The following is a 26,632-nucleotide window of genomic DNA, read 5'->3' on the forward strand; positions in this document are numbered from 1 at the left end:
ATGATGGTGGGGTATCCTCGCACTGAGGTTACCTCTCCGGGGGAGGGAACTCCAGTCATTAGGAAAAGGCAGGTGTTAGTAATGGGCGATTGGATCATTAGAAACGTAGAGAGCTGGGTTTGTGATGACCGGGAGAACCACATGGTGACTTGCTTGCCTGATGCGAAGGTTGAGGATCTCTCAAGACATCTAGATAGACTTATGTGTAGTGCTGGGGAGGTGGTACATGTAGGTCGTGGTACATGTAGGTACCAGTGACACAGGGAAGGATAGGAGAGAGGTCCTGGAGGCCAAATTTAGGCTGCTAGGTAAGAGATTGAAGTCCAGGATCTCCATGGCCTCATTCTCTGAGATGCTCCCAGTTCCACACGCAGGGCCAGGGAGACGGGCAGAACTGCAGGGTCTCAATGCATGGATGAAACAATGGTGTAGGGAGGAGGGGTTTAGATTTATTAGGAACTGGGGAAACTTTTGGGAAAGGGGGAGCCTGTACGGGAAGGATGGGCTCCACCTAAACCAAACTGGAACCAGATTGCTGGCACTTAACATTAAAAAGGTCTTAGAGCAGTTTTTAAACTAAGGGCTGGGGGAAGCCGACAGGTGCAAAGGAGCATGTGGTTCAGACAGAGACATCCCTTTGGGGAGGATCTATTAATGGAGATTCTCTGTGTCCTAGTGAGGACGGGAGGATGAAAAATGATAAAATACAGGCAGGGTCTGGACACAAGAACAAATGGATATAAACTGGCCACCAGGAAATTTAGACTAGAAATTAGATGAAGGTTTCTAACCATCGGAGGAGTGAAGTTTTGGAATAGCCTTCCAAGGGAAGCAGTGGGGGCAAAAGATCTATTTGGCTTTAAGATTAAACTCGATAAGTTTATGGAGCAGGTGGTATGATGGGATAACATGGTTTTGGTAATTAAATATTCATGGTAAATAGGCCCAATGGCCTGTGATGGGATATTAGATGGGGTGGGATCTGAGTTACACAGGAAAGAATTTTCTGTAGTATCTGGCTGAGGAATCTTGCCCATATGCTCAGGGTTTAGCTGATCGCCATATTTGGGGTCGGGAAGGAATTGGAAGAGGCCCTGGAGGTTTTTTGCCTTCCTTTGTAGCATGGGGCACTTGCTGGAGGATTCTCTGCTCCCTGAAGTCCTTAAACTACGATTTGAGGACTTCAATAGCACAGATATAGGTGTGAGGTTTTTTGCAGGAGTGGTGGGTGAAATTCTGTGGCCTGTGTTGTGCAGGAGGTCGGACTAGATGATCATAATGGTCCCTTCTGACCTAAATATCTATGAATCTATGAATCATAAACAGTCAAATAAAGAAGAGTCCCATTCAGTTACATCATGTAATGGCAGACAGCTAAAAGGAGACAAGTTTTTAAAGTGCTTATATACCAATGCTAGAAGTCTCAATAATAAAATGGGTGAACTAGAGTGCCTCGTATTACATGAGGCTATGATATAATAGGCATCACAGAAACTTGGTGGAATGAGGATAATCAATGGGACACAGGAATACCAGGGTACAAAATATAACGGAAGGACAGAACAGGTTGTGCTGGTCGGGGAGGGGCACTATATGTGAAAGAAAGCATAGAATCATAGAATATCAGGTTTGGAAGGGACCTCAGGAGGTCATGTAGTCCAACCCCCTGCTCAAAGCAGGACCAATCCCCAATTAAATCATCCAAGCCAGGGCTTTGTCAAGCCTGACCTTAAAAACTTCTAAGGAAGGAGATTCCACCACCTCCCTAGGTAACGCATTCCAGTGTTTCACCACCCTCCTAGTGAAAAAGTTTTTCCTAATATCCAACCTAAATCTCCCTCACTGCAACTTGAGACCATTACTCCTTGTTCTGTCATCTGCTACCACTGAGAACAGTCTAGAGCCATCCTCTTTGGAACCCCCTTTCAGGTAGTTGAAAGCAGCTATGAAAATCCCCCCTCCTTCTTCTGTTCCGTAGACTAAACATCCCCAGTTCCCTCAGCCTCTCCTCATAAGTCATGTGTTCCAGTCCCCTAATCATTTTTGTTGCCCTCCGCTGGACTCTTTCCAATTTTTCCACATCCTTCTTATAGTGAGGGGCCCAAAACTGGACACAGTACTCCAGATGAGGCCTCACCTGTGTCGAATAGAGGGGAACAATCACGTCCCTCGATATGCTGGCAGTGCCCCTACATATACATTCCAAAATGCCATTCGCCTTCTTGGCAACAAGGGCACACTGTTGACTCCTATCCAGCTTCTAATCCACTGTAAACCCTAGGTCCTTTTGTGCAGAACTGCTGCCGAGCCATTCGGTCCCTAGTCTGTCGCGGTGCATGGGATTCTTCCGTCCTAAGTGCAGGACTCTGCACTTGTCCTTGTTGAATCTCATCATATTTCTTTTGGCCCAAACCTCCAATTTGTCTAGGTCCCTCTGTATCCTATCCCTGCCCTCCAGCGTATCTACCTCTCCTCCCAGTTTAGTGTCATCTGCAAACTTGCTGAGGGTGCAATCCACACCATCCTCTGGATCATTTATGAAGATATTGAACAAAACCAGCCTCAGGACCGAGCCTTGGGGCACTCCACTTGATACCGGCTGCCAACTAGACATGGAGCCATTGATCACTACTCGTTGAGCCCGACAATCTAGCCAGCTTTCTATCCACCTTATAGTCCATTCATCCAGCCCATACTTCTTTAACTTGCTGGCAAGAATACTATGGGAGACAGTGTCAAAAGCTTTACTAAAGTCAAGGAATAGCACGTCCACTGCTTTTCCTTCATCCACAGAGCCAGTTATCTCGTCATAGAAGGCAATTAGATTAGTCAGGCATCACTTGCCCTTGGTGAATCCATGCTGAGTGTTCCTGATCACTGTCCTCTCCTCTAAGTGCTTCAGAATTGAGTCCTTGAGGACCTGCTCCATGATTTTTCCAGGGACTGAGGTGAGGCTGACTGGCCTGTAGTTCCCAGGATCCTCCTCCTTCCCTTTTTTAAAGATGGGCACTACATTAGCCTTTTTCCAGTCGTCCGGGACCTCCCCTGATCACCATGAGTTTTCAAAGATAATGGCCAATGGCTCTGCAATCACAGCTGCCAACTCATTTAGCACTCTCGGATGCAGCGCATCCGGCCCCATGGACTTGTGCATGTCCAGTTTTTCTAAATAGTCCCGAACCACTTCTTTCTCCACAGAGGGCTGGCCACCTCCTCCCCATGCTGTGATGCCTAGTGCAGTAGTCTGGGAGCTGACCTTTTTCGTGAAGACAGAGGCAAAAAAAGCATTGAGTACATTAGCTTTTTCCACATCCTCTGTCACTAGGTTGCCTCCCTCATTCAGTAAGGGGCCCACACTTTCCTTGACTTTCTTCTTGTTGCTAACATACCTGAAGAAACCCTTCTTGTTACTCTTAACATCTCTTGCTAGCTGCAACTCCAGGTGTGATTTGGCCTTCCTGATTTCACTCCTGCATGCCCGAGCAATATTTTTATACTCGTCCCTGGTCATTTGTCCAATCTTCCACTTCTTGTAAGCTTCTTTTTTGTATTTAAGATCAGCAAGGGTTTCACTGTTAAGCCAAGCTGGTCGCCTGCCATATTTACTATTCTTTCTACACATCGGGATGATTTGTCCCTGTAACCTCAATAAAGATTCTTTAAAATACAGCCAAATCAAATGAAGTAAAAATTGTAAATGAATCAAAGTGTACCATAGAATCTCTATGGATAGAAATTCCATGCTCTAATAATAAGAATATAGCGGTAGGGATATATTACTGACCGCCTGATCAGGATGGTGATAGTGACTGTGAAATGGTCAGGGAGATTAGAGAGGCTATTAAAATAAAAAACTCAGTAATAATGGGGGATTTCAATTTCCCCATATTGACTGGGTACATGTCACCTCAGGATGGGATGCAGAAAGAAAGTTTTTTGACACCTTAAAAGACTGCTTCTCGGAGCAGCTAGTCCTAGAACCCACCAGAGGAGAGGCAATTCTTGATTTAGTCCTAAGTGGAGCACAGGATCTGGTCCAAGAGGTGAATATAGCTGCACCGCTTGGTAACAGTGACCATCATATAATTAAATTTAACATCCCTGTGGCAGGAAAAACACTACAGCAGCCCAACACTGTAGCATGTAATTTCAGAAAGGAGGACTACACAAAATGAGGAAGTGAGTTTCGCGGCAATTAAAGGGTGTAGTGCCAAAAGTGAAATCTCTGCAAGGTGCATAGAAACTATTTAAGGACACCATAATAGAGGCTCAATTTAAATGTGCACCCCAAATTAAAAAAACACAGCAAGAGAACCAAAAAAAGAGCCACCGTGGCTAAACAACAAAGTAAAAGAAGCAGTGAGAGGCAAAAAGGCATCCTTTAAAAAGTGGAAGTTAAATCCTAGTGAGGAAAATAGAAAGGAGCATAAACACTGGCCAATGATGTTTAAAAATACAATTAGGAAGGCCAAAAAAGAATTTGAGGAACAGTTAGCCAAAGAATCAAAAAGTAATAGCAGGTTTTTTTTAAGTACATCAGAAGCAAGAAGCCTGCTAAACAACCCGTGGGGCCACTGGACAATTGAGGTGCTAAAGGAGCACTCAAGGATGATAAGGTCATTGCGGAGAAACTAAATGAATTCTTTGCATCGGTCATCACGGCTGAGGATGTGAGGGTGATTCTCAAACCTGAGCCATTCTTTTTAGGTGACAGATCTGAGGAACTGTCCCAGAGTGAGGTATCATTAGAGGAGACTTTGGAACAAACTGATAAATTAAACAGCAGTAAGTCACCAGGACCAGATAGTATTCCCCCAAGAGTTCTGAAGGAACTCAAATGTGAAATTGCAGAAGTACTAACCATAGTCTGTAACCTCTCATTTAAATCCGCTTCTGTACCAGATGACTGGAGGGTAGCTAATGTGATGCCAATTTTTAAAAAGGGCTCCAGAGGTGATCCCGGCAATTTTCGGCTCGTAAGCCTGACTTCAGTACTGGGCAAACTGATTGAAACTATAATAAAGAACAATATTGTCAGACATATAGATTAATATAGATTATAGACAGATTCATACAATTCGTTGAGGAAGAGTCAACATGGTTTTTGTAAAGGGAAATCACGCCTCACCAATCTACTAGAATTCTTTGAGGGGGTCAACAAGTATGTGAACAAGGCGGATCCAGTGGATATAGTGTACTTAGATTTTCAGAAACCCTTTGAGAAGGTTCCTCACCAAAGACTCTTACGCAAAGTGAGCTGCCACAGGGTAAGAGGGAAGGTGCTCTCATGGATTGTTAACTGGTTAAAAGATAGGAAACAAGGGGTAGGTATAAATGGTCAGTTTTCAGAATGGAGAGAGGTAACTAGTTGTGTCCCCCAGGGCTCTGTTCTGGGACCAGTCCTATTCAATATATTCGTAAATGATCTGGAAAAAGAGGTAAACAGTGCTGTGGCAAAATATGCAGATGATACAAAATTACTAAAGACAGTTAAGACCCAGGCAGACTGCGAAGAGCTGCAAAAGGATCCCTCAAAACTGGGTGACTGGGCAACAAAATGGCAGATTAAATTTAATGTTGATAAATGCAAAGTAATGCACATCGGAAAGCATAAGCCCAACTGTACGTATAAAATGATGGGGTCTAAATTAGCTGTTAGTACTTGAGAGATCTTGGGGTCATTGTGGATAGTTCTTTGCAAACATCCACTCATTGTGCAGCAGCAGTCAAAAAAGCGAACAGAATGCTGGCAATAATTAAGGAAGGGATAGATAATAGGACAGAAAATATCATGTCACCTCTATATAAATCCGTGGTATGTCCACATCTTGAATACTGTGTGCAAATGTGGTCGCCCCTTCTCAAAAAAGATATATTGGAATTGGAAAAGTTTCAGAAAAGGGCAATCAAAATTAGTACGGGTATGGAACGGCTTCTGTATGAGGAGAAATTAATAAGACTGGGACTTTTCAGCTTGGAAAAGAGGCAGCTGAGGGGAGATATGATGGAGATCTATAAAATCATGACTGGTGTAGAGAAAGTAGATGAGGAAGTGTTGTTTACTACTTCTCATAACACAAGAACTAGGGGTCACCAAATGAAATTAATAGGCAGCAAGTTTTAAACAAACAAAAGGCAGTATTTCTTCACACAACGCACAAGCAACCTGTGGAACTCCTTGCCAGAGGATATTGTGAAGGCCAAGACCATAACAGGGTTCAATAAAGAACTAGCTAAGTTCATGGACGATAGGTCCATGAATGACTATTAGCCAGGATGGCCAGAAATGGTGTCTGTAGCCTCTGTTTGCCAGAAGCTGGGAATGAGCAACACGGGATCACTTGATGATTACTTGTTCCGTTCATTTCCTCTGGGGCACCTGGCACTGGCCACTGTCGGAAGACGGTATACTGGCCTAGATGGGCCTTTGGTCTGACCCAGTAGGGCCATTCTTACTTTCTTATGAGTTTGATGGTCATGCAGGCCTTAGCAGGTGGGTTTTACCCAGAAATCTCCATAGCCCCAAGTGCCAACATGGGCTGTTGCAGCTGTGGAGAAGGCCAGGACAGTAATGGGCCAAGAAGCATGGTGAGAGCCATACGGAGACGTTCACCTCAAATCCCCGCACCACATGTGGCTCGTCCCCCTCCCCCAGAAAGCAGAGTGCTGGCACCGGACGGGGGCTGACTGCTTTGCTCCTTAACCCCAGGGAAGGAAGATGGCCACCTGTATGGACAACGTCACCGACATGCAGGTCCCTGATGGGGAGGCGGAGTTCTCGAAATCAGTCACCTCCTACGTATGCCAGTCCATCATCGTCCCTTCTGATGTGATGGGCTACAAAACCATAGTGTCCTCCCAGCCTGTGAGCCTGGCTGACCGTGTCGTAGGTAGGTGCTGCTTCCCCGGTCTGGGGATGAGGACTGGCCTTTCAGGGTCTGATCCAGCCCTATCCCACACTGGGGTGCTCCTGGGCACCTGGGCAAAGTGGGGTGCCCTGCACCTGCTGCAATGGGAGGAGAAGAGAGGCTGGGCAGTGGTTTGCGGTGGGGTCAGTGACTCCACTCAGGGCAGGGCAGGGAGGGTCAGGCCTGCAGCTCCTGTGCTTGGCCCAGAGTCTGGAAACTGGCCTCCTACCCTGCTCCACTGAGAGGCACCTCCTGGGTGTAAGGCCAAGGATGTGCTGCTGTTTCTTCGAGTAGTGTCCCTTGGGTGCCTCCCTCTAGGTTCTTTTAACCCTAGGTGCCTTTGCGCCCCACGTGCCTCGGATCGGAGATTTTAGGCAGCGGTGTCCGTTCAGCCTGCACATGCGCCCTCCCCGCCTCGCGCCCCGCACCGGGCTACATCGCGCTGCGTGGGCAAACCGCCTCAGTCCCTTCTCAGCCGCCTTGGACTGAGGCGCCCGAGCTGAGATTACCATAACTGTGTCTTGCTCTTGCTCATGGTTGTTCCGAGAGTTTTCCTTAGTTAGTAGCCGGAATCCCTTGCCTCCCTTTCTTTGGTTCACAAAAAAAAAAAAAAAAAAATTCACAAAAAAATTCTTACTGGGATAGCGACTGTTGCCCATCCATCTACCTTTTTCCCTCACTTTTTCCCCTCAGAGGAGGTGAAACCCGGGAAGGGTAAGCCCGGTTCCCCCAGATTTAAACATCGCCTTTCAGGCCAGGAGGCTATCCCAGCCGGTCACGGACATTCCCGTTGTATATGGTGTTGCAGGGAGTCACGTGTTCCTCAGAAGTGTAATTTCTGCCTCAAATTAAAGTTGAGGGCAGAAAGAGCCAGGAACTAAAACTGCGTCTCCTTACGATGAAGCGCTTGCTCCAGTCGGCCTCTGCCCCTGGCCCAGGGACTCCCCTTGCACAATGGTCCCCGACCAGGCCAACCATGTCAACTTCCTTGGGAAAACACAACCCAAGAGCTTCGAAGAAGAAATAGGTGGGATCCTCTCAAAAAATCTCTAAGAAGCAGTTTCAAATCCCCATGGTAGATAATTTGCCGCAAAGAGATGGTCCCCGGCCCTGTCGACCACCTCAGCACCCACGGGTCTGTGACCCATGAGGCTGCAGGCTCCTCCAGTACCGTCACTGCCAGCAAGCCTAAGGACTCTAAGAGCTCTGGGAGCAGTACAGAGAAGACCAGCTCTTCTGCACCACAACTGGCAGAGTCCCCTACGGCCTCGGTGCCTAGTACTTCAGCTCCATAAAAGACCAGACCTACACCTCCTGGCCATACACCAAAGCACATGAGGCTTCCGGTACCGTCAGCACCTTGTGGCACAGCCACCTCTGCAGTCTCACTTCATCAGTATTTTGCCCATCCCGGTACCACAGGAGTTTCCTTTTCCTAGGGACTTGGTGCTTTCAGAAACGCCTGAATCTCCCCTGCTCAGCCCAACACCTTCCCGGTACTGATCACCTCCCGTTCCTTGGAGATGCACATGATACCGACGGAGTCTTCCTTTACTTCCAGGACTGCTCCACCTCTGCCCAACGATGAAGAGGAAGACGATGATTGGGGATTTTTCATCAATCTCCCACATTCTGTCCAAGGCTCTCCTTTCGGCTACCAATGAGCCTGCCTTCCTGAGATCTCTTACCCTCATGAGAGTCAAGCCCCACCCAGTTGGTATGGACACCCTTGGGTGCCCCCACCCATGGCTTTTGCACCACCTCAGTGGCCCTACTTGGACTCTTGGGTGGCTTATTGTCAGCAGTTTTCGAGGGCTCCTAGTGCTTCTCGCCAGGAGAAGAGAAGAGACTCCCCACCAGCATTTCTCTCTCAGGCTACTGATCCACAGGATGAGACCTTTGAGGCCTAGGAAGCGAGACTGGACAAAGAGATTACTCCTTACGACCAACATTTCTCCATCTTCCCCTGACGAACCTACCGCCATGTCCTGGGCTGCTGATTTTAAACCATTTCATAGATTCATAGATATTTAGGTCAGAAGGGACCATTATGATCATCTAGTCTGACCTCCTGCACAACGCAGGCCACAGAATTTCACCCACCCACTCCTGCGAAAAACCTCTCACCTATATCTGTGCTATTGAAGTCCTCAAATCGTAGTTTAAAGACTTCAAGGAGCAGAGAATCCTCCAGCAAGTGACCCGTGCCCCATGCTACAGAGGAAGGCGAAAAACCTCCAGGGCCTCTTCCAATCTGCCCTGGAGGAAAATTCCTTCCCGACCCCAAATATGGCGATCAGCTAAACCCTGAGCATATGGGCAAGATTCCTCAGCCAGATACTACAGAAAATTCTTTCCTGGGTAACTCGGATCCAACCCCATCTAATATCCCATCACAGGCCATTGGGCCTATTTACCATGAATGTTTAATTACCAAAACCATGTTATCCCATCATACCATCTCCTCCATAAAGTTATCGAATTTAATCTTAAAGCCAGATAGATCTTTTGCCCCCACTGCTTCCCTCGGAAGGCTATTCCAAAACTTCACTCCTCTGATGGTTAGAAACCTTCTTCTAATTTCTAGTCTAAATTTCCTGGTGGCCAGTTTATATCCATTTGTTCTTGTGTCCACATTGGTACTGAGCTTAAATAATTCCTCTCCGGTATTTATCCCTCTGATATATTTAGAGAGAGCAATCATATCTCCCCTCAACCTTCTTTTAGTTAAGCTAAACAAGCCAAGCTCCTTGAGTCTCCCTTCATGAGACAAGTTTTCCATTCCTCGGATCATACTAGTAGCCCTTCTCTGTACCTGTTCCATTTGAATTCATCCTTCTTAAACATGGGAGACCAGAACTGCACACAGTATTCCAGGTGAGGTCTCACCAGTGCCTTGTATAACGGTACTAAAACCTCCTTATCCCTACTGGACCTTATTAAAAGGGTGGCGGACTCCTGCTTAAGGAGTCGCAGCATAAACTACTTGACAGCCTGCACACCACTGCACCTGCCCATGTCACATTACCCATCCACGAGGCCTTGGTGGACCCAGCAGAAATAACATGGCATGGCCTGGCCTCTGTAAGAGAGCAAACACAAAACACAATGTTCCCTCCAAGGACTCAGATTTTTTATTTTCACATCCCCCTGAAACTCCTGTGAGCTCGATGCTGTGAACAAACATGGCAGCCAGCACCACCCCAAGTCCACGCCACGCAGCAAAGATTTTAAGCATCTTGATTTATCTGGTTGTAAGTCATGCTCAGTGCAGGATCGCCAGTTACCAAGCCCTCATGGCAAAGTATAGCCATACTAAGATGCCTTTGCTGAGCATCTTCTAATGGATTAGAAGGAGAAGTTTCAGGCAATCGTCGCTAAGGGCCAACTGCTTGCAAAGACGTCCCTACAGGCTTCTTTGGACGCTGCTGACACAGCTACTTGTTCCATCTCCATGGCAGTGGTCGTGAGGAAGGCTTCCCGGCTCCAACTGTTGGGATTTCTGAGGGAAGTCCCAACTACGTTCGAGGACCTTCCATTTCAGGGATCAAACAAGCTTGCCAAGAAAACTGAGAAATCCCTCCACACCTTAAGAGTCTCTAGAGCAGGGGTCGGCAACCTTTCAAAGAAGAAGATACATTTTTTTGTTTTTGTCTTTGACCAAAATATTCCGAGAGCTGCATCACACGCAAAATGTTGGGGTGCAGGAGGGGGTGCAGGGTCTAGGAGGGAGTTTGGGTGCAGGAGGGGGTTCTGACCTGGGGCAGGGGGTTGGGGTGCTGGGCTGGGAGGGAGTTTGGGTGCAGGAGGGGGTTCTGACCTGGGGCAGGGGGTTGGGGTGCGGGAGGGGGTGCGAGGGGCAGACTCTGGCCGGGAGGAGCTCACCACAGGTGGCTCCCAGCCGGCGGCGCAGCAGGGCTCAGGCAGGCTGCCTGCATGCCGTGGCCCCACGCTGCTCCCAGAAGCAGCTGGCTGCTGGCACGTCTCTGCGCTCCCCATGGGGAGAGAGGGGCAGTGGGGCACTCAGCCCCCACCAGCAGCACCAGCCTGTGCACAGGGCTCGGCAGGGGCAGGCTCCTGCACAGTCGGCAGCAAGCAGTGGCTGCTGCTGCCTCTGAGCAGCTGGCCCCCCCGGTGCTGTGACCATGCTGCAGCCCGACGGGCATTGCTGCGGGCAGGGGGCTGTGGCGGTTTTACTGGGGCATAGCGTCACCTGCAGATTGTCTGTTCCTGGTGCTCACACGCCAGCCATAAGGAGCCCCATGTGGCTTGCTGATCTAGGGCGAGTGGGCAGGGGAGGCAGGCACAGACCAGCCCACTGTGCATGTCTCTTGGCAGTTGCTGGGAGCCCGCCCTGCTTCCCCATGGTCCAGTGCGAGCGCTGGGAGTGGAGCCGCTCTGTGCTAGGATCCTCATCCGCTTGGGTGTCATTTCAGGGGTAACGACAGAAACAACCCTGGACAACATCACCTCCCTACCTGAGCACTTCGCCCCCGAGAACACGGGGCTGACCGATGTGATCTTCTTCTACAGGTAACGGGGGCCTCAAGTGCAGGGAGGCAGGCGCCCTAGTCCCTGCCCACCGTCGCCACCTGCATAGCTCAGCATTGCCAAGCGCAGCTCCAAGCTGCAGAGGGCTGTGGCCAGCTCCACGCAGAGCCTTTGCCAGGCCCTCAGGGAACAGTCCAGGACCGTCCTTCCCCACCCCAGAGAGCAAGGGAACCACAGTCATAGCCACAGTCCCCTGGGGCTGGGGGGAGAAGGCTCAAGGATCTTCTCCCCACCCCCGCTGTGTGACCTGGTTCGTAGCCAGGTCCCACAGGACCTGCCTTGTGAAGTGCTGGGCCATGCTGAGCATTCACACTAGACCAGAGGCCTTGCTAAGTGCAGTGCATTTGTCTAACCTGCAGGTCCAATGACGTGACCCAGTCCTGCAGCTCTGGGCGGGCCACAGCCATCCGCCTGCGATGTGACCCCCTGAAGACAGGCTCCGGAGCCCTGTCTGTGCCAAGGTAAGCGCCAGGGCTGCTGTGCACTGTGGGGCCCCCGCCTCTCTCTGGGCAGGCTCGCTGGCTCAGTACAAGGCAGAACAGCTCAGAGAAGGGGTAATGTGCAGGACAGGCTGCCAGGCCCTGGGCTGTTTGCAACACAGGGTGTTGATCCGTTCGGTGCCCATAGTTTGCCCAGCAACAGGTTGCGGTGGCAGCTTGCCAGCTGTGGAGAGCCGTGTCCGGTAGGCACGCTATGGAGCCAGCTGCCCTCAGCCTTCTGAAAGCCCCCAGCAGCACTGCTCCCGGTCATGCAGCCCCACACGTGGCAGCAACAACAGGAGCCCTAGTGTAGACAAGGTGCCACTGCTTCAACCACCCTGCGGCATCCAGACCCACTGTGAGCTGGCTGAGCTGGCCCCGTGGAGCCCTCCCTGCACTAGCACTGCCCCCAGAGGGGAGGACCCTGTCTTGGTAGTAGTGCAAAATATCTGAGAAAACCAGCCTGGCCCAGCCCCATGGCTCAAGGTGGAGTGTTGCATGCTGGGAGTTTCAGTCTCTGGGCCTCCCCCCTCTCCTCCTGCTGAGAATGAGCTTCAGGACACCTTGCCGAAGCATCCCCAGCCAAATGCCAGCTGCCTCCACTGTAGGGTGTTGCTTGTGGAGGACCCCCTGGCAAGGGAGAGAAGGGCAGGTGGGAATGCGGATGCAGACGGTGTGGAAGGGGCTCTCCCGACCCTGCACAGGACAGCCAGATTCTTTCCCTGGGCAGCAGCTGGCTCAACCTGAAGGCTGCTTTCAAATCTGTGACCTAGATTGAGGCCAGCTGGCTGCCCTGGGTCCTAATTGGCCCTGCTCCTGCAGTTCTCAGCCAAGCTCCCCTGGACTGTGCTGGGGCAGTGCCGGGCCCTGTGCACTCCCCCCAGGGCCTGACCTGTGTCTCTTCCCCAGCCGCCATCAGGTCCCCTTCTCCTCTGGTGCCATCCAGGCCTGCTGTTCACAAACAGATCAGCATTTCCAGCCCAGCTCCTGGATTTGGGCAGTGCCTGGTGCTTGCTGGGCACAGAGCTCACAGTTCCTCTCCAAACCCACCACTCTGGGATCTTGCCACGCATAGAAACAGCTGCATTTTCACAAATGGCTGCTGAGTTTGGGTGGCCAAATTCATAGGATCATAGAATACCAGGGTTGGAAGGGACCTGAGGAGGTCATCTAGTCCAAACCCCTGCTCAAAGCAGGACCAATCCCCAATCTTTGCCCCAGATCCCAAATGGTCCCCTCAAGCCAATGCTCAAACCACTGAGCTATCCCTCCCCTCCTCGGGCCTGTTGCTCAGAAGTCCTGAGCACGTTTCCCATTGGTATCCATTGAAGGTGTGGGCACCTGGCACCTCCGTGCCTGGGCACTGAGAAACAGAGCCAGCCCAACTCAGTGGCCACACTTGGTTCCCGGGCTGTCTGAATGTGCACAAGGATTTGGGAGGCTGTTTCTGTGCCGGGTTCTGTAACTAAACTAGAGCCAGGTTTGCAGAACATGGCCCAGCCTGTCCCAATCTGCTGTCGCAGTAGGGAGCTTCCCCCATGGCTCTGCCACCTTCCTGGGGTGCTGTGGAGTTCCTCTGTGCATGTGTCCCTGCGTGCCGGCTCCCTGGGTGAGTGCGTCCAAGCTGCTGACCAAGGGAGGGACTATAGCCAGTTCTCTTTGCTCTTCACTCCCTTTAGCCCCCTGGGCCCTGCCCGGCCCTGGGTGAGCCAGCCAGGGTTGTTCCTGCGTCACATCCTATTAGTGATGATCCATTGTGGCCTGGCTAGCCTGGTGCGCCGTCAGGGTGTGACTTGTGGTGGAAAGCGGCCAGCAGGATCTGCATCGCTGGGGATGGTGCCCAAGCCAGATGGTGCACCCTCTGCCAGCCAGGCCCCAGGGCTTGGACACTAAGCACGCTGTGCCCGGGGTCACGCCGCAGCTCGCTTGCAGCCTGCCTGGTCACACGGTGATGCAGGCAGTGACTGGGGCTGGCGGCTCAGGATCCTCCTCCTCTCTCCTGACAGTAAATGCCCCGACGGGACATGTGACGGGTGCACGTTCCACTTCCTGTGGGAGACCTCCGCAGCCTGCCCCCTCTGTTCCGCCTACGATTACCACGCCATCGTCAGCGCCTGCCTCAGCGGGATCCAGGTGAGCTCTCACCCGATGGAGCTGCGTCTCCATGGGCTGGGGCGGGGAGGGGTGCGTCCCTGGCGGGAGAAGCGAGCGGTTGGTAAGCGAGCTGATGGGCTTGCACCAGCAATGCAGGGGGCCCACCCTTGCCGTGCTGTTCCCGGCAGCAGCCGTGCCCTGTGTCACACTAGCTGCACGCAGCATTGCAGTGATGCTGCCGCAGGATTCTTAGTCCCCAGTGCCCTAAAGCATTGTGGGAGAGCCCAGCAGGTCTTCAGGGAGCCTACAGGGTTTGTAGCAGAGGCCATAGGCACCGACTCCATGGGTGCTCCAGGGCTGGAGCACCCACAGGGAAAAATTGATGGGTGCTCTGCACCCACCAGCAGCTCCCCCCTGCAGCTCGCCTCCGCCTCCTCCCCTGAGTGCACCTTCCCTGCTTCTCCTCCCAGGGCTTGCTGCCGCAAAACAGCTGTGGGAGGGAGGGGGGAGGAGTAGGAACGTGGCACACTCAGGGGAGGAGGCAGGGCTGGGGCGTGGATTTGGGGAAGGAGTCCAATAGGGGCAGGGAGGAAGCAGAGTTGGGGCGGGCAAGGGGTTGGAATAGGGACGGGGCAGGGACGGGGGCAAGCACCCACCGGTGCCAGGAGAAGTTGGCCCCTATGGCAGAGGCCAGACTCCCCCACTTCCATGGGAAATTCCCACAAGTCCCTGGGAAACAGTGCCCTACCCAGTCCTTGTCTCCAAGTGGAGGTCAGGGTGAATCGGGAGCTGTCGAGGTGGTGGGCAATGGTCCGGCAGGTCCTGAAGGGAGTGCACAGCAAGCCCAGAGCTACTGGGTGTGGTCCTGCCAGGGCTGCCCCAGCAGGAGCAGACTCCCTTCGGCATGGTGCTGCCCAGGTGGAGTGCTGCTCCGGGGGCCTGGCTTCACCCCCACGCTGCTGGGACGTTGTGTGGGACTGAAGGGGGGGGCATGGCTGTTTGTCCACTGCAGAGAACCACGTACGTGTGGCGGGAGCCGAAGCTCTGTGCAGGCGGCGTCCCCCTCCCAGAGCAGAAGGTCAGCATCTGCAAAGCCATGGATTTCTGGCTCAAGGTGGGGATCTCGGCCGGGACCTGCGCGGCCGTCCTGCTGACTGGCATGACCTGCTACTTCTGGAAGAAAAACCAAAAGTGAGTAGCTCCATCCTGTTAGAGGGCTGCTGCCCGGCTCTTCCCCTGGGGTTCGTCCTGACTCCCAGGGAGGAGTGTCCCCTGCTGGCCAGCACCACCTCCTCTGGGGTGTCCCATCCAGTCGGCTCCCAGCTGGGAGGAGCGGATGGCTCCAGGTGGCTGCTCAGCCGGTAGCTGGGAGAGGAACGCTGCGCCCTGAAGAGCCTAGCGCAGGAACTGCCTCTTCATCGCAGTCTCCAGGGAGGTCACACGGTTCGATACCTAGGTCAGTCTGCTGGACATGGGGCCCTGCCAGGGACAGACCTGCTTGCTGCAGGCTGGATACAGATCTCTCTGGACACCTCCCCCCATTGAGCCCACACAATCACTCCCTCACAGCTCGCTCCCTGCTGCTGGATCCCGGGCTCGGCTGCTGCCACCTCCTGATGCCTCGACCTACCAGCTCAAGTGGCTGCCTGGCCTCCGCACCCTGGAGAATACAGCACGTCCCACCCACTTGTACAAACCTCAGCGGGATGCCCCCAGGGAGCTGCAGGCAAGGGCTGCCAGGAGCCACCGCTCCCAGAGCTGCCAGAGAGGGGCAGCCCGCCTGTCCCAGGGAGATCAGTGTCTGCATCCCCCATTTTTACTGCACCCCAGATCTTTTGATGGTTTTACCACCCCACACCCTCTGAAAACCAGGGCCTTACACTACACAGATCCTTTTGTGTATAGCTCTGAGGTGCCCACACAAGGGGCCCATGCCATCCATTCTGCTCTTCCTTCCCCTGAAGGTTGGAGTATAAATATTCCAAGCTGGTGATGAACTCGACTGCCAAGGATAGTGAACTGCCAGCCGCCGACAGCTGTGCCATTATGGAGGGGGAAGATGTGGAAGATGATCTGATATTCACCAGCAAGAAGTCTCTCTTTGGCAAGATAAAGTCCTTCACTTACAAGGTGGGTGCCCATCCCCTGTGCCGTTGCTGGGGGCAGCAGCTGTCACCAGCTCCCCAGATCAGAGGCGAGCCTTTGAACCCACTTGCTTTGACTGTTAGGATGGGCAGAAACACTGCTGGGGTGCTGATGGAGTGGCAGAGGGGACGCTGGTCTTGTGGTTATGTGGTCTTGGAGTCCGGACTCCTGGGTTCCTTTCCCAGTTTAGATGCAGGCCATTTGCAAGCCACTAGCACCTCTGGGCCCCACTTTCCCAACCCAGTTTGCCAGCAGGGATTTGGAGGAACCGCTAATGTTCCCAAGAGCCCCTCACTCCCCACAGCATTCACTGATCTCACACACACTCCTTGCATGCCTGTCCCCAGAGCTGCAGTGAGCAAAGAGCTGGAGGACAGACAGGGCCTAGTGTTCTAGTGAAATGACAGGAGGGATGGGAACCCTTCGCCCACCCCGGGTGTGATCAGGGAGTTCTTGGCCTGCTGTGAACTGGGCCTAGTGCAGACTTACCCCAGTCTTGGAGTTTGGCTCTCCCCAGCTTGGCTGGTCCTGGGATTTTCCCTGCAGGGCCTCCTGTCCCAGCCCCTGTGTCTCCCTGCTTCATACCTATCAACTACTGCGGCTTTGCAAATAGAATCTGAAGCTGTCTTCGCATGCTGAGCAGTTCCTCCATGTAGCCAGTGGGGAAGCAGTTACACCAGGAATCTTCTTGCTTTCAGGTCCCTGATGCATGGCATCCAAGGCTATCTCAGTACCTAGCAGCTGTGTGGTATAAACTGATAGCCCTGGCACCCTCCCTCATCTGTGCTCATACCCCTGGCCCCGCCTGCTGCACCCCCTGCTCTGCTGACGTAGGATTACAATGTTCTTACCTGCAGGGTTACAATGAACCACTTTGCAGTCCCCAGTAAGGTGCTGAAATACAAATAAACTCCACAAATAAACTTTCCCTGGCCTGGGCCTAGCTCTGACCGCAAGGCAGCGGTGCTGGACCCTGGGTCTGTCCCGGATCTGTCGCTGGAGTCTCCTGCCCCCAGAATGCTGCCCGTGATCGCTGGGACTGGAACCCGCTTTCCCACCCCAGCATTGTTCATGGGGCTGTTACTACTTCCAGTGCTTGCTCATGTCCATTCAACCGAGGGGTGTGTTCGCCGCATGCACCGGGTGCCGGACGAACAGACCCTCAGCAGTGTCCATAGGGGACCGGCTCTGGGGCCCCCTGGAGTGCCACGCCCACGCCGCGGAATATGGGCATCGCCGGCTCCCCCCACCCTCAGTTCCTTCTTGCCGCCAGTGACGGTGCTGGAACTGTTGAGGCTTCAGCTAGCACTGTTGCTTTCTTGTTCGTACGAGCTCGTTAATCCTTGTTTTATAGTGTCTAGAGTTTTCTGTTAGTGTTAGTAAATCCCTTAGCTATAGTTCGAGACTTCGTAGGTCCCGAACAGGACTTTGCCTCAGGACGGGGCATGACCCAGTCCCCAGGCTTTAAGCCCTGTGATCGCTGCAAGAGGCCCATGCCCATCAGTGATCCACACAGCAGCAGTCTGCCTTGCTTGGGCAAAGGGCACATTAGTGAAAAGTGCAAAATGTGCAAGTCCTTCAAGCCAAGGACTAAGAAGAAGCACGATATTCATTTAAGAGCACTCCTGATGGAGTTGGCCCTCACCCCGGCACCGGAGCAACGCTCCGACTACCGGGACCTACGCAGCACCCCACTGGGACCGTCCACGGGCCGGCACCGGGCCCCATCCATTGCTCCGGCCAAGAAGATGGTGCAAGGTCACTTTCCAACTTCCCACAAGGGAAAGGATAAGATTGGGTGCAAGCAAGGTCCCGTGCCAGAAACTCTTCACCCCGGTCGGGATCTCGGGCCCAAGCTCTGGTTGAGCAGGGTACCCCAGCCCCCTCCCCACCAGCCACCCCAGAGAGTGGCAGAGGCCTCTGCCAGCTCCAGGTACTGTCCACGCCGGAGGCCCTGCAGGTGGCACAGGAGATCATGACCCTCCCGGTGCTGCCCACACCGGCTCCTGCAGTTCCCCGGTCATGGGGTAGACCCGTGTTCAGACTGTCACGGTCCCTACCTCAGCGGCACCGTTCCCCGTCGCGGGGGACGTCCTGCCAGCGCTCACCCTCCCGTACCCGGGGCGCCTCTGACTGTGAAAGGCAGGCGCAGCGCAGCCCCCTTCGGTCCCCAGACCTTAGCCACGGGCAGCGAGGCTCGCGGGGCAGCTCGCCAGCGACCAGCCGCAGACCCCGGGAGGCATGTGCCCCCCAGCAGGAGCACAGGTCCTGGCACCCAGTATCTGCAAGACCAAGGTACCGCTCCAGGGACCGTCGAGGGATCGACTCTACCATTCCTCAGACTGTCACCGATCCCCTAGGAGGGCATCACCGCGGGTGGGCACTTCGCGGCACCGGGCCCGTTCCAACTCCCAGTCCAGCTCCTCATCCCGGTACCATTCGTCCAGTGCGAGATGCAGATCGCCAGCTTTAGGCCATCGCGGATCCGTTGAACGCCACCGGTGCCCAAGACCCCACTCCAGATCGGACGCCAGGCGGCATCGGTCAGGGCAGAGCCACCGTTCCGCTCTGTCCTGGTCGCCTGGGAGCGACCGCTCAGGACCCAGCCCTGGTTCGGAGCGAGGTTCCCCAACAGTGGGACAAGCTCGGGTACTGGTGGTACTGGCTACATTGTCGGCACTGAAACCGGCCCCGTGGTACCCATGGAACCCATGGTGGTTCACCCAGCCCTCTCAGGCCGCCCCCTCAGTGTCCAGAGCCTTGGAGAGACCAGCTGCCCCTCTCTCCCGCCCTCCTCCAGTGCACAAAGCCTCGGGCATGAGGACCCCGCATGTATGTTCCCGGCCCTCCCCGCAAGCAGTTCAAGCCACAGCAGCCTCAGGGCCAGGGGAGCAAGCCTCGCCAGGAGCCTCCCCATAAGAAATCCAGAGGCTACCAGCGGTGTCCTAGCCAACAATATTTGCAGGCCACTCAGTCAAGCTCAGCCTGCAATAAACAGACGGGCAAGTGCTTGTTTTGAGGGTATGCCTGAGGACGACATAGAATCATAGAATATCAGGTTTGGAAGGGACCTCAGGAGGTCATCTAGTCCAACCCCCTGCTCAATGCAGGACCAACCTCAACTAAATCATCCCAGCCAGGGCTTTGTCAAGCCTGACCTTAAAAACCCCTAAGGAAGGAGATTCCATCACCTCCCTAGGTAACGCATTCCAGTGTTTCACCACCCTCCTAGTGAAAAAGTTTTTCCTAATATCCAACCTAAATCTCCCCCACTGCAACCTGAGACCATTACTCCTCGTTCTGTCATCTGCTACCACTGAGAACAGTCTAGAGCCATCCTTTTTGGAACCCCCTTTCAGGTAATTGAAAGCAGCTATCAAATCCCCCCTCATTCTTCTCTTCTGCAGACTAAATAATCCCAGTTCCCTCAGCCTCTCCTTATAAATTATGTGCTCCAGCCCCCTAATCATTTTTGTTGCCCTCCGCTGGACTCTTTCCAATTTTTCCACATCCTTCTTGTAGTGTGGGGCCCAAAACTGGACACAGTACTCCAGATGAGGCCTCACCAGTGTCGAATAGAGGGGAACGATCACGTCCCTCAGTCTGCTGGCAATGCTTCTACTTTTACAGCCCAAAATGCCGTTAGCCTTCTTGGCAACAAGGGCACACTGTTGACTCCTATCCAGCTTCTCGTCCACTGTAACCCCTAGGTCCTTTTCTGCAGAACTGCTGCCCAGCCATTCGGTCCCTAGTCTGTCGCGGTGCATGGGATTCTTCCATCCTAAGTGCAGGACTCTGCACTTGTCCTTGTTGAACCTCATCAGATTTCTTTTGGCACAATCCTCTAAATTGTCTAGGTCCCTCTGTATCCTGTCCCTACCCTCCGGCATATGTACCTCTCCTCCCAGTTTAGTGTCATCTGCAAACTTGCTGAGGGCGCAATCCACGCCATCCTCCAGATCATTTATGAAGATATTGAACAAAACCGGCCCCAGGACGGAGCCTTGGGGCACTCCGCTAGATACCGGCTGCCAACTAGACATGGAGCCATTGATCACTACCCGTTGAGCCCGACAATCTAGCCAGCTTTCTATCCACCTTATAATCCGTTCATCCAGCCCATACTTCTTTAACTTGCTGGCAAGAATACTGTGGGAGACCATGTCAAAAGCTTTGCTAAAGTCCAGGAATAACACGTCCACTGCTTTCCCCTTGTCCACAAGCCAGTTATCTCATCACAGAGGGCAATTAGGTTGGTCAGGCATGACTCACCCTTGGTGAATCCATGCTGACTGTTCCTGATCACTTTCCTCTCCTCTAAGTGCTTCCTCTCCTCTAAGTGCCTCTAAGTGCTTCAGACATACTGGACTGTTCCCAGAATCCTCCCTCCCTTATTTTTGCCAACTGCCTTTCTCCTTTCCTCCCTGCGATGGCATCTATAGCATCAGCCTGATGGATCCTCAGTACGGTGGTGTGGGGTTACACCCTTCAGTTGCTTTCTACCCCTCCTTCCCACCTCCCCTCCCCGTCCCTCTTCAGGGACCCTTCTCACGAGAGTCAGCACTCCTCACGCAGTCGAGTTGGTTTCGGACACCTCGGACCTTGGCTGGGGGGTGCACCTCGGCACTCTCCAGACCCAGGATACGTGGTCCCCAGAGGAAATGACGCTACACATAAATGTCAAAGACCTCGGGGCAGTGCACAGAGCATGCGTGGTCTTCCTACCTCACCCATTGGGTAGAGTGGTCAGTGTCTTGACGGACAACACAGCCTCGATGTTCTACATCAACAGACAAGGGGGAGCGCGATCCTCTGCCAAGAGGCACTCCTTCTCTGGGACTTCTGCATCGACCAGGGAATGCATCTAGAATCATAGAAGATTAGGGCTGGAAGAGACCTCAGGAGGTCATCTAGTCCAATCCCCTGCTCAAAGCACGACCAACACCAACTAAATCATCCCAGCCAGGGTTTTTTCAAGCCGAGCCTTAAAAACCTCTAAGGAAGGAGATTCCACCACCTCCCTAGGGAACCCATTCCAGTGCTTCACCACCCTCCTAGTGAAGTAGTGTTTCCTACTATCCAACCTAAATCTCCCCCACTACAACTTGAGACCATTGCTCCTTGTTCTGTCATCTGCTACCAGTGAGAACAGCCGAGCTCCATCCTCTTTGGAACCCGCCCCGCCTTTTAGATAGTTGAAGGCAGCTATCAAATCCCCCCTCACTCTTCTCTTCTGCAGACTAAATAAGCCCACTTCCCTCAGCCTCTCTTCGTAAGTCATGTGCCCCAGCCCCCTAATCATTTTTGTTGCCCTCCGCTGGACTCTTTCCAATTTGTCCACATCCCTTCTGTAGTGGGGGGACCAAAACTGGACGCAATGCTCCAGGTGTGGCCTCACCAGTGCCAAATAGAGGGGAATAATGACTTCCCTCGATCTGCTGGCAATGCTCCTACTAATACAGCCCAATATGCTGTTGGCCTTCTTGGCAACAAGGGCATATTGCTGACACACATCCAGCTTCTCATCCACTGTAACCTCTAGGTCCTTTTCTGCAGAACTGCTGCTTAGCCAGTCGGTCCCCAACCAATAGTGGTACATGGGATTCTTCCGTCCTAAGTGCAGGACTCTGCACTTGTCCTTGTTGAACCTCATCAGATTTCTTTTGGCCCAATCCTCCAATTTGTCTAGGTCACTCTGGACCCTATCCCTACCCTCCAGTATATCTACCTCTCCCCGCATCTTAGTGTCATCTGCGAACTTGCTGAAGATGCGATTCATCCCATCATCCAGATCATTAATAAAGATGTTGAACAAAACCGGTCCCAGGACTGACCCCTGGGGCACTCCACTTGAGATCCGCTGCCAACTAGACATTGAGCTGTTGATCACTACCCATTGAGCCCGACAATCTAGCCAGCTTTCTGTCCACCTTATCATCCATTCATCCAGCCCGTACTACTTTAACTTGCTGGCAAGAATACTGTGGGAGACCGTGTCAAAAGCTTTGCTAAAGTCAAGATACATCACATCCTCCGCTTTCCCCATATCCACAGAACCAGTTATCTCATCATAGAAGGCAACCAGAAGCTTGTCACTTTCTGGGTACCAAGAACACACTAGCAGATCATCTAAGCAGGGACTTCTCCTCTCACCACTGGCGGGTGCTCCACCTGGAGCTAGCCGGCATGATCCCCCAGAGGTGGGGAATTCCCCAAGTGGATTTGATCGCCACCAGACAGAACTGGAGGTGCCACAGGTTTTGCTCCAGATGGGGTCTAAGCAAGGGCTCCCTCTCAGACGCCTTCCTCCTACCATGGGCAGGAAGCCTAGTGTATGCGTTCCCTCCGATTCCGCTCACCAGCAAGGTCCTAGCGAAAATCAAGAGGCAAGGTGCAGGTTATCATGCTCGCCCCGACGTGGCCTCACCAGCATTGGTTCAGGATGCTGTCAAGACTGGCAGTGATCCCTCCGTGGCCCCTGCCAAACTGACCAGATCCTGCTGTCACAGGATCATGGCCAACTCTTGCACCCCAGCGTCACATCCCTCCGCCTCATGGCGTGGATGTTGCGTGGCTGAACCCTGAGGAACAGGCCTGTTCAGAGGGGGTCCAACAGATCCTCCCCGAGAGTAGAAAGCCTTCAACTAGACAGATCTACCTGGCAAAGTGGACGAGGTTCTCCCACTGAGCGGCCGAATGGGGCATCTCCCCTTCACATTCTTCAGTGCAGTCGATCTTGGACTACCTGCTTCATTTGAGGAAACAGGGCCTGGTGCACTCCTCTGTCAGGGTGCATCTGGTGCATTTTGGTCTGTCATCGGCCCACCGGGGCAGACGGTGGTCTCCCATGACATGACAGTCAGGTTCCTCAGCGGTCTTTTTCCACAAGTTCGGTCCCTGGTCACTCAGTGGGATCTCAGCTTGGTTCTGTCCAGGCTCACGGGCCCACCCTTTGATCCTTTGGCCTGGTGCTCCCTGCTCTCACTTATCATGGAAGGTAGCTTTCCTGGTGGCAGTGACGTCAGCGAGTCTCTGAGCTGTGAGCCCTGACCTCAGAACCACCGTACACGGTCTTCTATAAGGAGAGGGTCCAGCTTCAGCTCCACCTGGCCTTCCTTCCTCAGATGGTGTCCGCTTTCCACATGAGCCAGGATATCTTCCTTCCACTCTTCTCCCCCAAGCCCCAGAAGACCAGTGAAGAGAGGCGCCTTCACACTTTGGACGTAAGAAGGACCCTGGCTTTCTACCTAGATCGGACAAACCCTTTCCGTAAGTCGACTCAGCTTTTCATCTCTACAGCTGATCGGATGAAGGACCCCTGGTGTCCACACAGAGGATTTCTAACAGGGATCACCTCTTGCATTCGGACCTGCTACGAGTTGGCAGGAGTCCCTCTGCCACCGATCATCAGAGCCCACTTGCCCAGAGCGCAGGCATCTTCAGCGGCTTTCCTGGCACACTTCCCGATCCAGGACATCTGTCGAGCCGCGACATGGTCCTCTGTGCACACGTTCATGGCCCCCTATGCCATCCCTCAGCAGGCCAGGGACGATGCTGGGTTCAGCAGAGCTGTGTTGCAGTCTACACATCCGTGAACCCCTACCCACCTCTGAGGGGTCCTGCTTGGGAGTCACCGAAGTTGAATGGACATGAGCAAGCACTCACCTTTTTCCGTCACTGGTGTTCTTCGAGCTCATGTCCATTCCACAACCCGCCCTCCTTCCCCACTGTCGGGGTTTCCGGCAAGAAGGAACTGAGGGTGGGGGGAGCTGGCGGCACCCTATCTACCGTGGCATGTGTGCTGCTTCAGGGGGGCGCCGGAGCCAGTCCCCTGTGGACACTGCTGAGGGGAAAACTTCCGGCACGGTGCATGTGGCACGTGCACACCGGCGTTGGATGGGCATGAGCAGCACATCTCGAAGAACAGCAGTTACAGGGAAAGCAGCCTGCGTTTCCCCTCTCGGCTGCGCGTCTGTAGGGCCAATGCCAATAAAGTAAGAGGACGAGGCAGCCCCCAGTTAGAGAGACCGGGCACGAGACGCGAGAGGTGGCATCAGCTTTGCCCTGCGTGCAGGAACAGCCCAGCTTGCTGGGGGTGCAGCGTGGCCTCGGGGTCTGAGCGGGGAGCCCGACACCTGGGTTTTAAGCTGCAGGGTGAACTTGGGCAAGTCACTTCCCCTCTCTTTGCCCTCCCGTGGCAGGGCCTGTCCCCTGCTCTGCAGCACCCGGCACAACGAGGCTTCAGGCCTGGCTGGGGCCTTTCGAGGCTCCCGTAACCCGGATAACAAATGAGCGTGAGGCCCAGAGCTGGGCCTGCCAGCGCTCGACTTCCTGCTCTGCAGCAGACGTACTGTCACTGCCCATCTCTGGGCCTCAGCTTCCCCATCTCTGAAATGGGGCTAATGAGACCGACCCCTGAGCCAGGGCAGGTCTCAGGCTGGGCCTTATTTGATCTAGTTCCTTGGGACTCTCGGGTGCCTGGCGCTAGAGAAGGTGATTTATTTCTAGGAGTAAGCTGCTAATGTGGGGCTCGCCTCCAGCCCCGGTTGTGTGTCCATTCAGCAGTGCTCAGAGGCTCCACACCCTGCGTCAGCTGCCATCCTCCCACCTGCCATGTGCTGCCCCTCCGGCTCACCCCAGCTGGGGGATGAGGCTCCTCTGGGACCCTGGGCAGGAGGGATGGAGGCTGGCCCAGAGGAGTCTCACTGTGGGTGTGGGATGCTTCTCCCTTGGCCCTTCAGCTCACCCGTCTCATCCTGTGGTGAGCCAAGGGAAGGGTGCGGCGTGTGCTGGGGCTGGAGGGAGAGTGGAGAGCAGGGTGGCGGGGCAGCAGGGAGGATCAATGAATCTTTGGAGTGGGGGAGGGGAGGCAGAAGCTCCTAGGGCCTGAACCCACCAGTCTCCCCCCATTTGTTCGGAGGCTGCCCCGGCTTGCAGCTCCCCTGCTGGCGGATAGAGGGTCTGACGGTCGGTGCTGAGCCCGGCAGCTCCCTGGGCTGCAGCTGGAGCTGTGGACACTCAGCACCTCTGGAAGTGAGCCCAGAACAGTCCAGGCCTGGAGTCCGTGCTGCTTCGTGGAGCTGCTGCTCCTTCCCTGGCGCCCCTCCTGACTGTGTCCGGCTGAGTCTCCATGGGCAGCCCAGGCTGCAGGGATCAGGCCCTGGGGTGTCAGCACATCTAGACACAATGCAGTGACAGGCGGGGAGGGCCCAACTTGCCCCTCTGTCCAGTGGGGCCAGTCCCGAGGGTGTGGGAGGTGTTGCTTATTTCCACCTGCGCAGCTCCGCTCACAAAGGCAGGGTTGGAACCCGCAGTCTCCTGGCGCCCCCCGAGGCTGTGGCGGGAGCACACAGAGCAGTGGGGAAAGCAGCTGCAGAGCTGGAGTGGCGGACTGCAGGGTGCTTTAGCAGACGGGGTGGCCGCTGGAGGGAAAGGCACACTAGCCTCACGTACAGGGCCATTGCAGTTCTCCTCCAGCTAGCTCGCTGCCTGGGCCGTTGCCAGCTGATTGGAGAAATTCTATCTAAACCAGGGCCCTCAGTCTAGGGGCACGACCCTGGGGGCCACAAACAGGTGCCAGGTGGTCACAACCATCCTGCCCTTCCCAGATTGCTATTGGGACCGGGATCACCTTTGTGTTCTGTGTTTGTACAGCGCCTAGCGCCACGGGTCCTGCTTCAGCAGCAGGCTCCTAGGCACTGTGGGCATATAAGTCCATGGGAGGCGCTCCTGGGTGCAGGGTGAGATGCGCTGACCGGAGCCTATTGACAGCCGCTCTCTGTTCCTGTTTCCAGAGGACGTCGGACGGGTTCGATTCTGTCCCACTGAAGACCTCGTCGGGCAGCACAGACATGGACCTCTAGGGGAGCCTCAGCCCCCCTGCCTTTGCTGCAGGATACCTCGCCGCTAGCCCTGGTGAACCCTGCGCCCTGACACCTCCTTGTGGCCTTATCAGATACACTTTTCACTTGAGCTGTTGTTGCTTTTTTAAACAAACAAACTCTGAAGTTAACATTCCCTCCAAAAGAAATTGCCAAATACAGGTGTGTTTTTAAATGACACATTTGCCTGTTTCCTGTGTCCAGACAGGCTGACCCACATCTCTGGGTTTCCTTGTGGTCCATGTCTCGCCAAATGACTGTGTCCAAACTCAGTCACAGTGGTTTGTGCTTTCCCTTTTCTAAGACCCCTGAAATCAACCAGGTTCCCCTCTGCATCCAAGCCTGGGAGCCAGCCTGTTAGCCACAGCCTGCTTAGGGCCTCGCCCGCTTGCACCGTGGGCCTGCAGCAGAGGCCAGGGGACTAATGCAGAGGTCTGATTTGCACAAGACCCTGCCAGCAGTGACATTAACCCGCTGGAGACAGGAGTTCTCTCTACGCCAGACAGGCGGTGCCCGGAGAGCGCTGATTTGATGGGTCCCTTTGGCAGGGAAGCAAGGGGTTTGGAAAGAACAA

At 53.9% G+C, this 26,632-nt stretch overlaps 1 protein-coding gene across 4 annotated transcripts in view; it reads left to right on the forward strand.

Moving 5' to 3' along the window:
- ELAPOR1 (endosome-lysosome associated apoptosis and autophagy regulator 1) overlaps nucleotides 1–26,236 on the forward strand; it is a 103,891-nt gene extending 77,655 nt beyond the window's left edge. For 2 of the 4 annotated variants that reach the window (XM_043533709.1, XM_037885149.2), the window contains exons 16-22: nucleotides 6,710–6,890; nucleotides 11,345–11,441; nucleotides 11,819–11,920; nucleotides 13,945–14,071; nucleotides 15,045–15,223; nucleotides 15,997–16,162; nucleotides 25,972–26,236. In XM_043533709.1, the coding sequence (XP_043389644.1) occupies nucleotides 6,710–6,890; nucleotides 11,345–11,441; nucleotides 11,819–11,920; nucleotides 13,945–14,071; nucleotides 15,045–15,223; nucleotides 15,997–16,162; nucleotides 25,972–26,040 (921 nt within the window). In that variant the 3' untranslated portion in view covers nucleotides 26,041–26,236. Of the gene's footprint in view, nucleotides 1–6,709; nucleotides 6,891–7,601; nucleotides 7,805–11,336; nucleotides 11,442–11,818; nucleotides 11,921–13,944; nucleotides 14,072–15,044; nucleotides 15,224–15,996; nucleotides 16,163–25,971 lie in introns of those variants that run through there. The other 2 variants (XM_043533708.1, XM_043533710.1) reach the window with 2 other exon arrangements.
- Nucleotides 26,237–26,632: the final 396 nt, after the last annotated feature.

This window comes from Chelonia mydas, chromosome 21 (assembly GCF_015237465.2).
Source record: "Chelonia mydas isolate rCheMyd1 chromosome 21, rCheMyd1.pri.v2, whole genome shotgun sequence".
In the NCBI taxonomy this organism is placed as follows: domain Eukaryota; kingdom Metazoa; phylum Chordata; order Testudines; family Cheloniidae; genus Chelonia; species Chelonia mydas.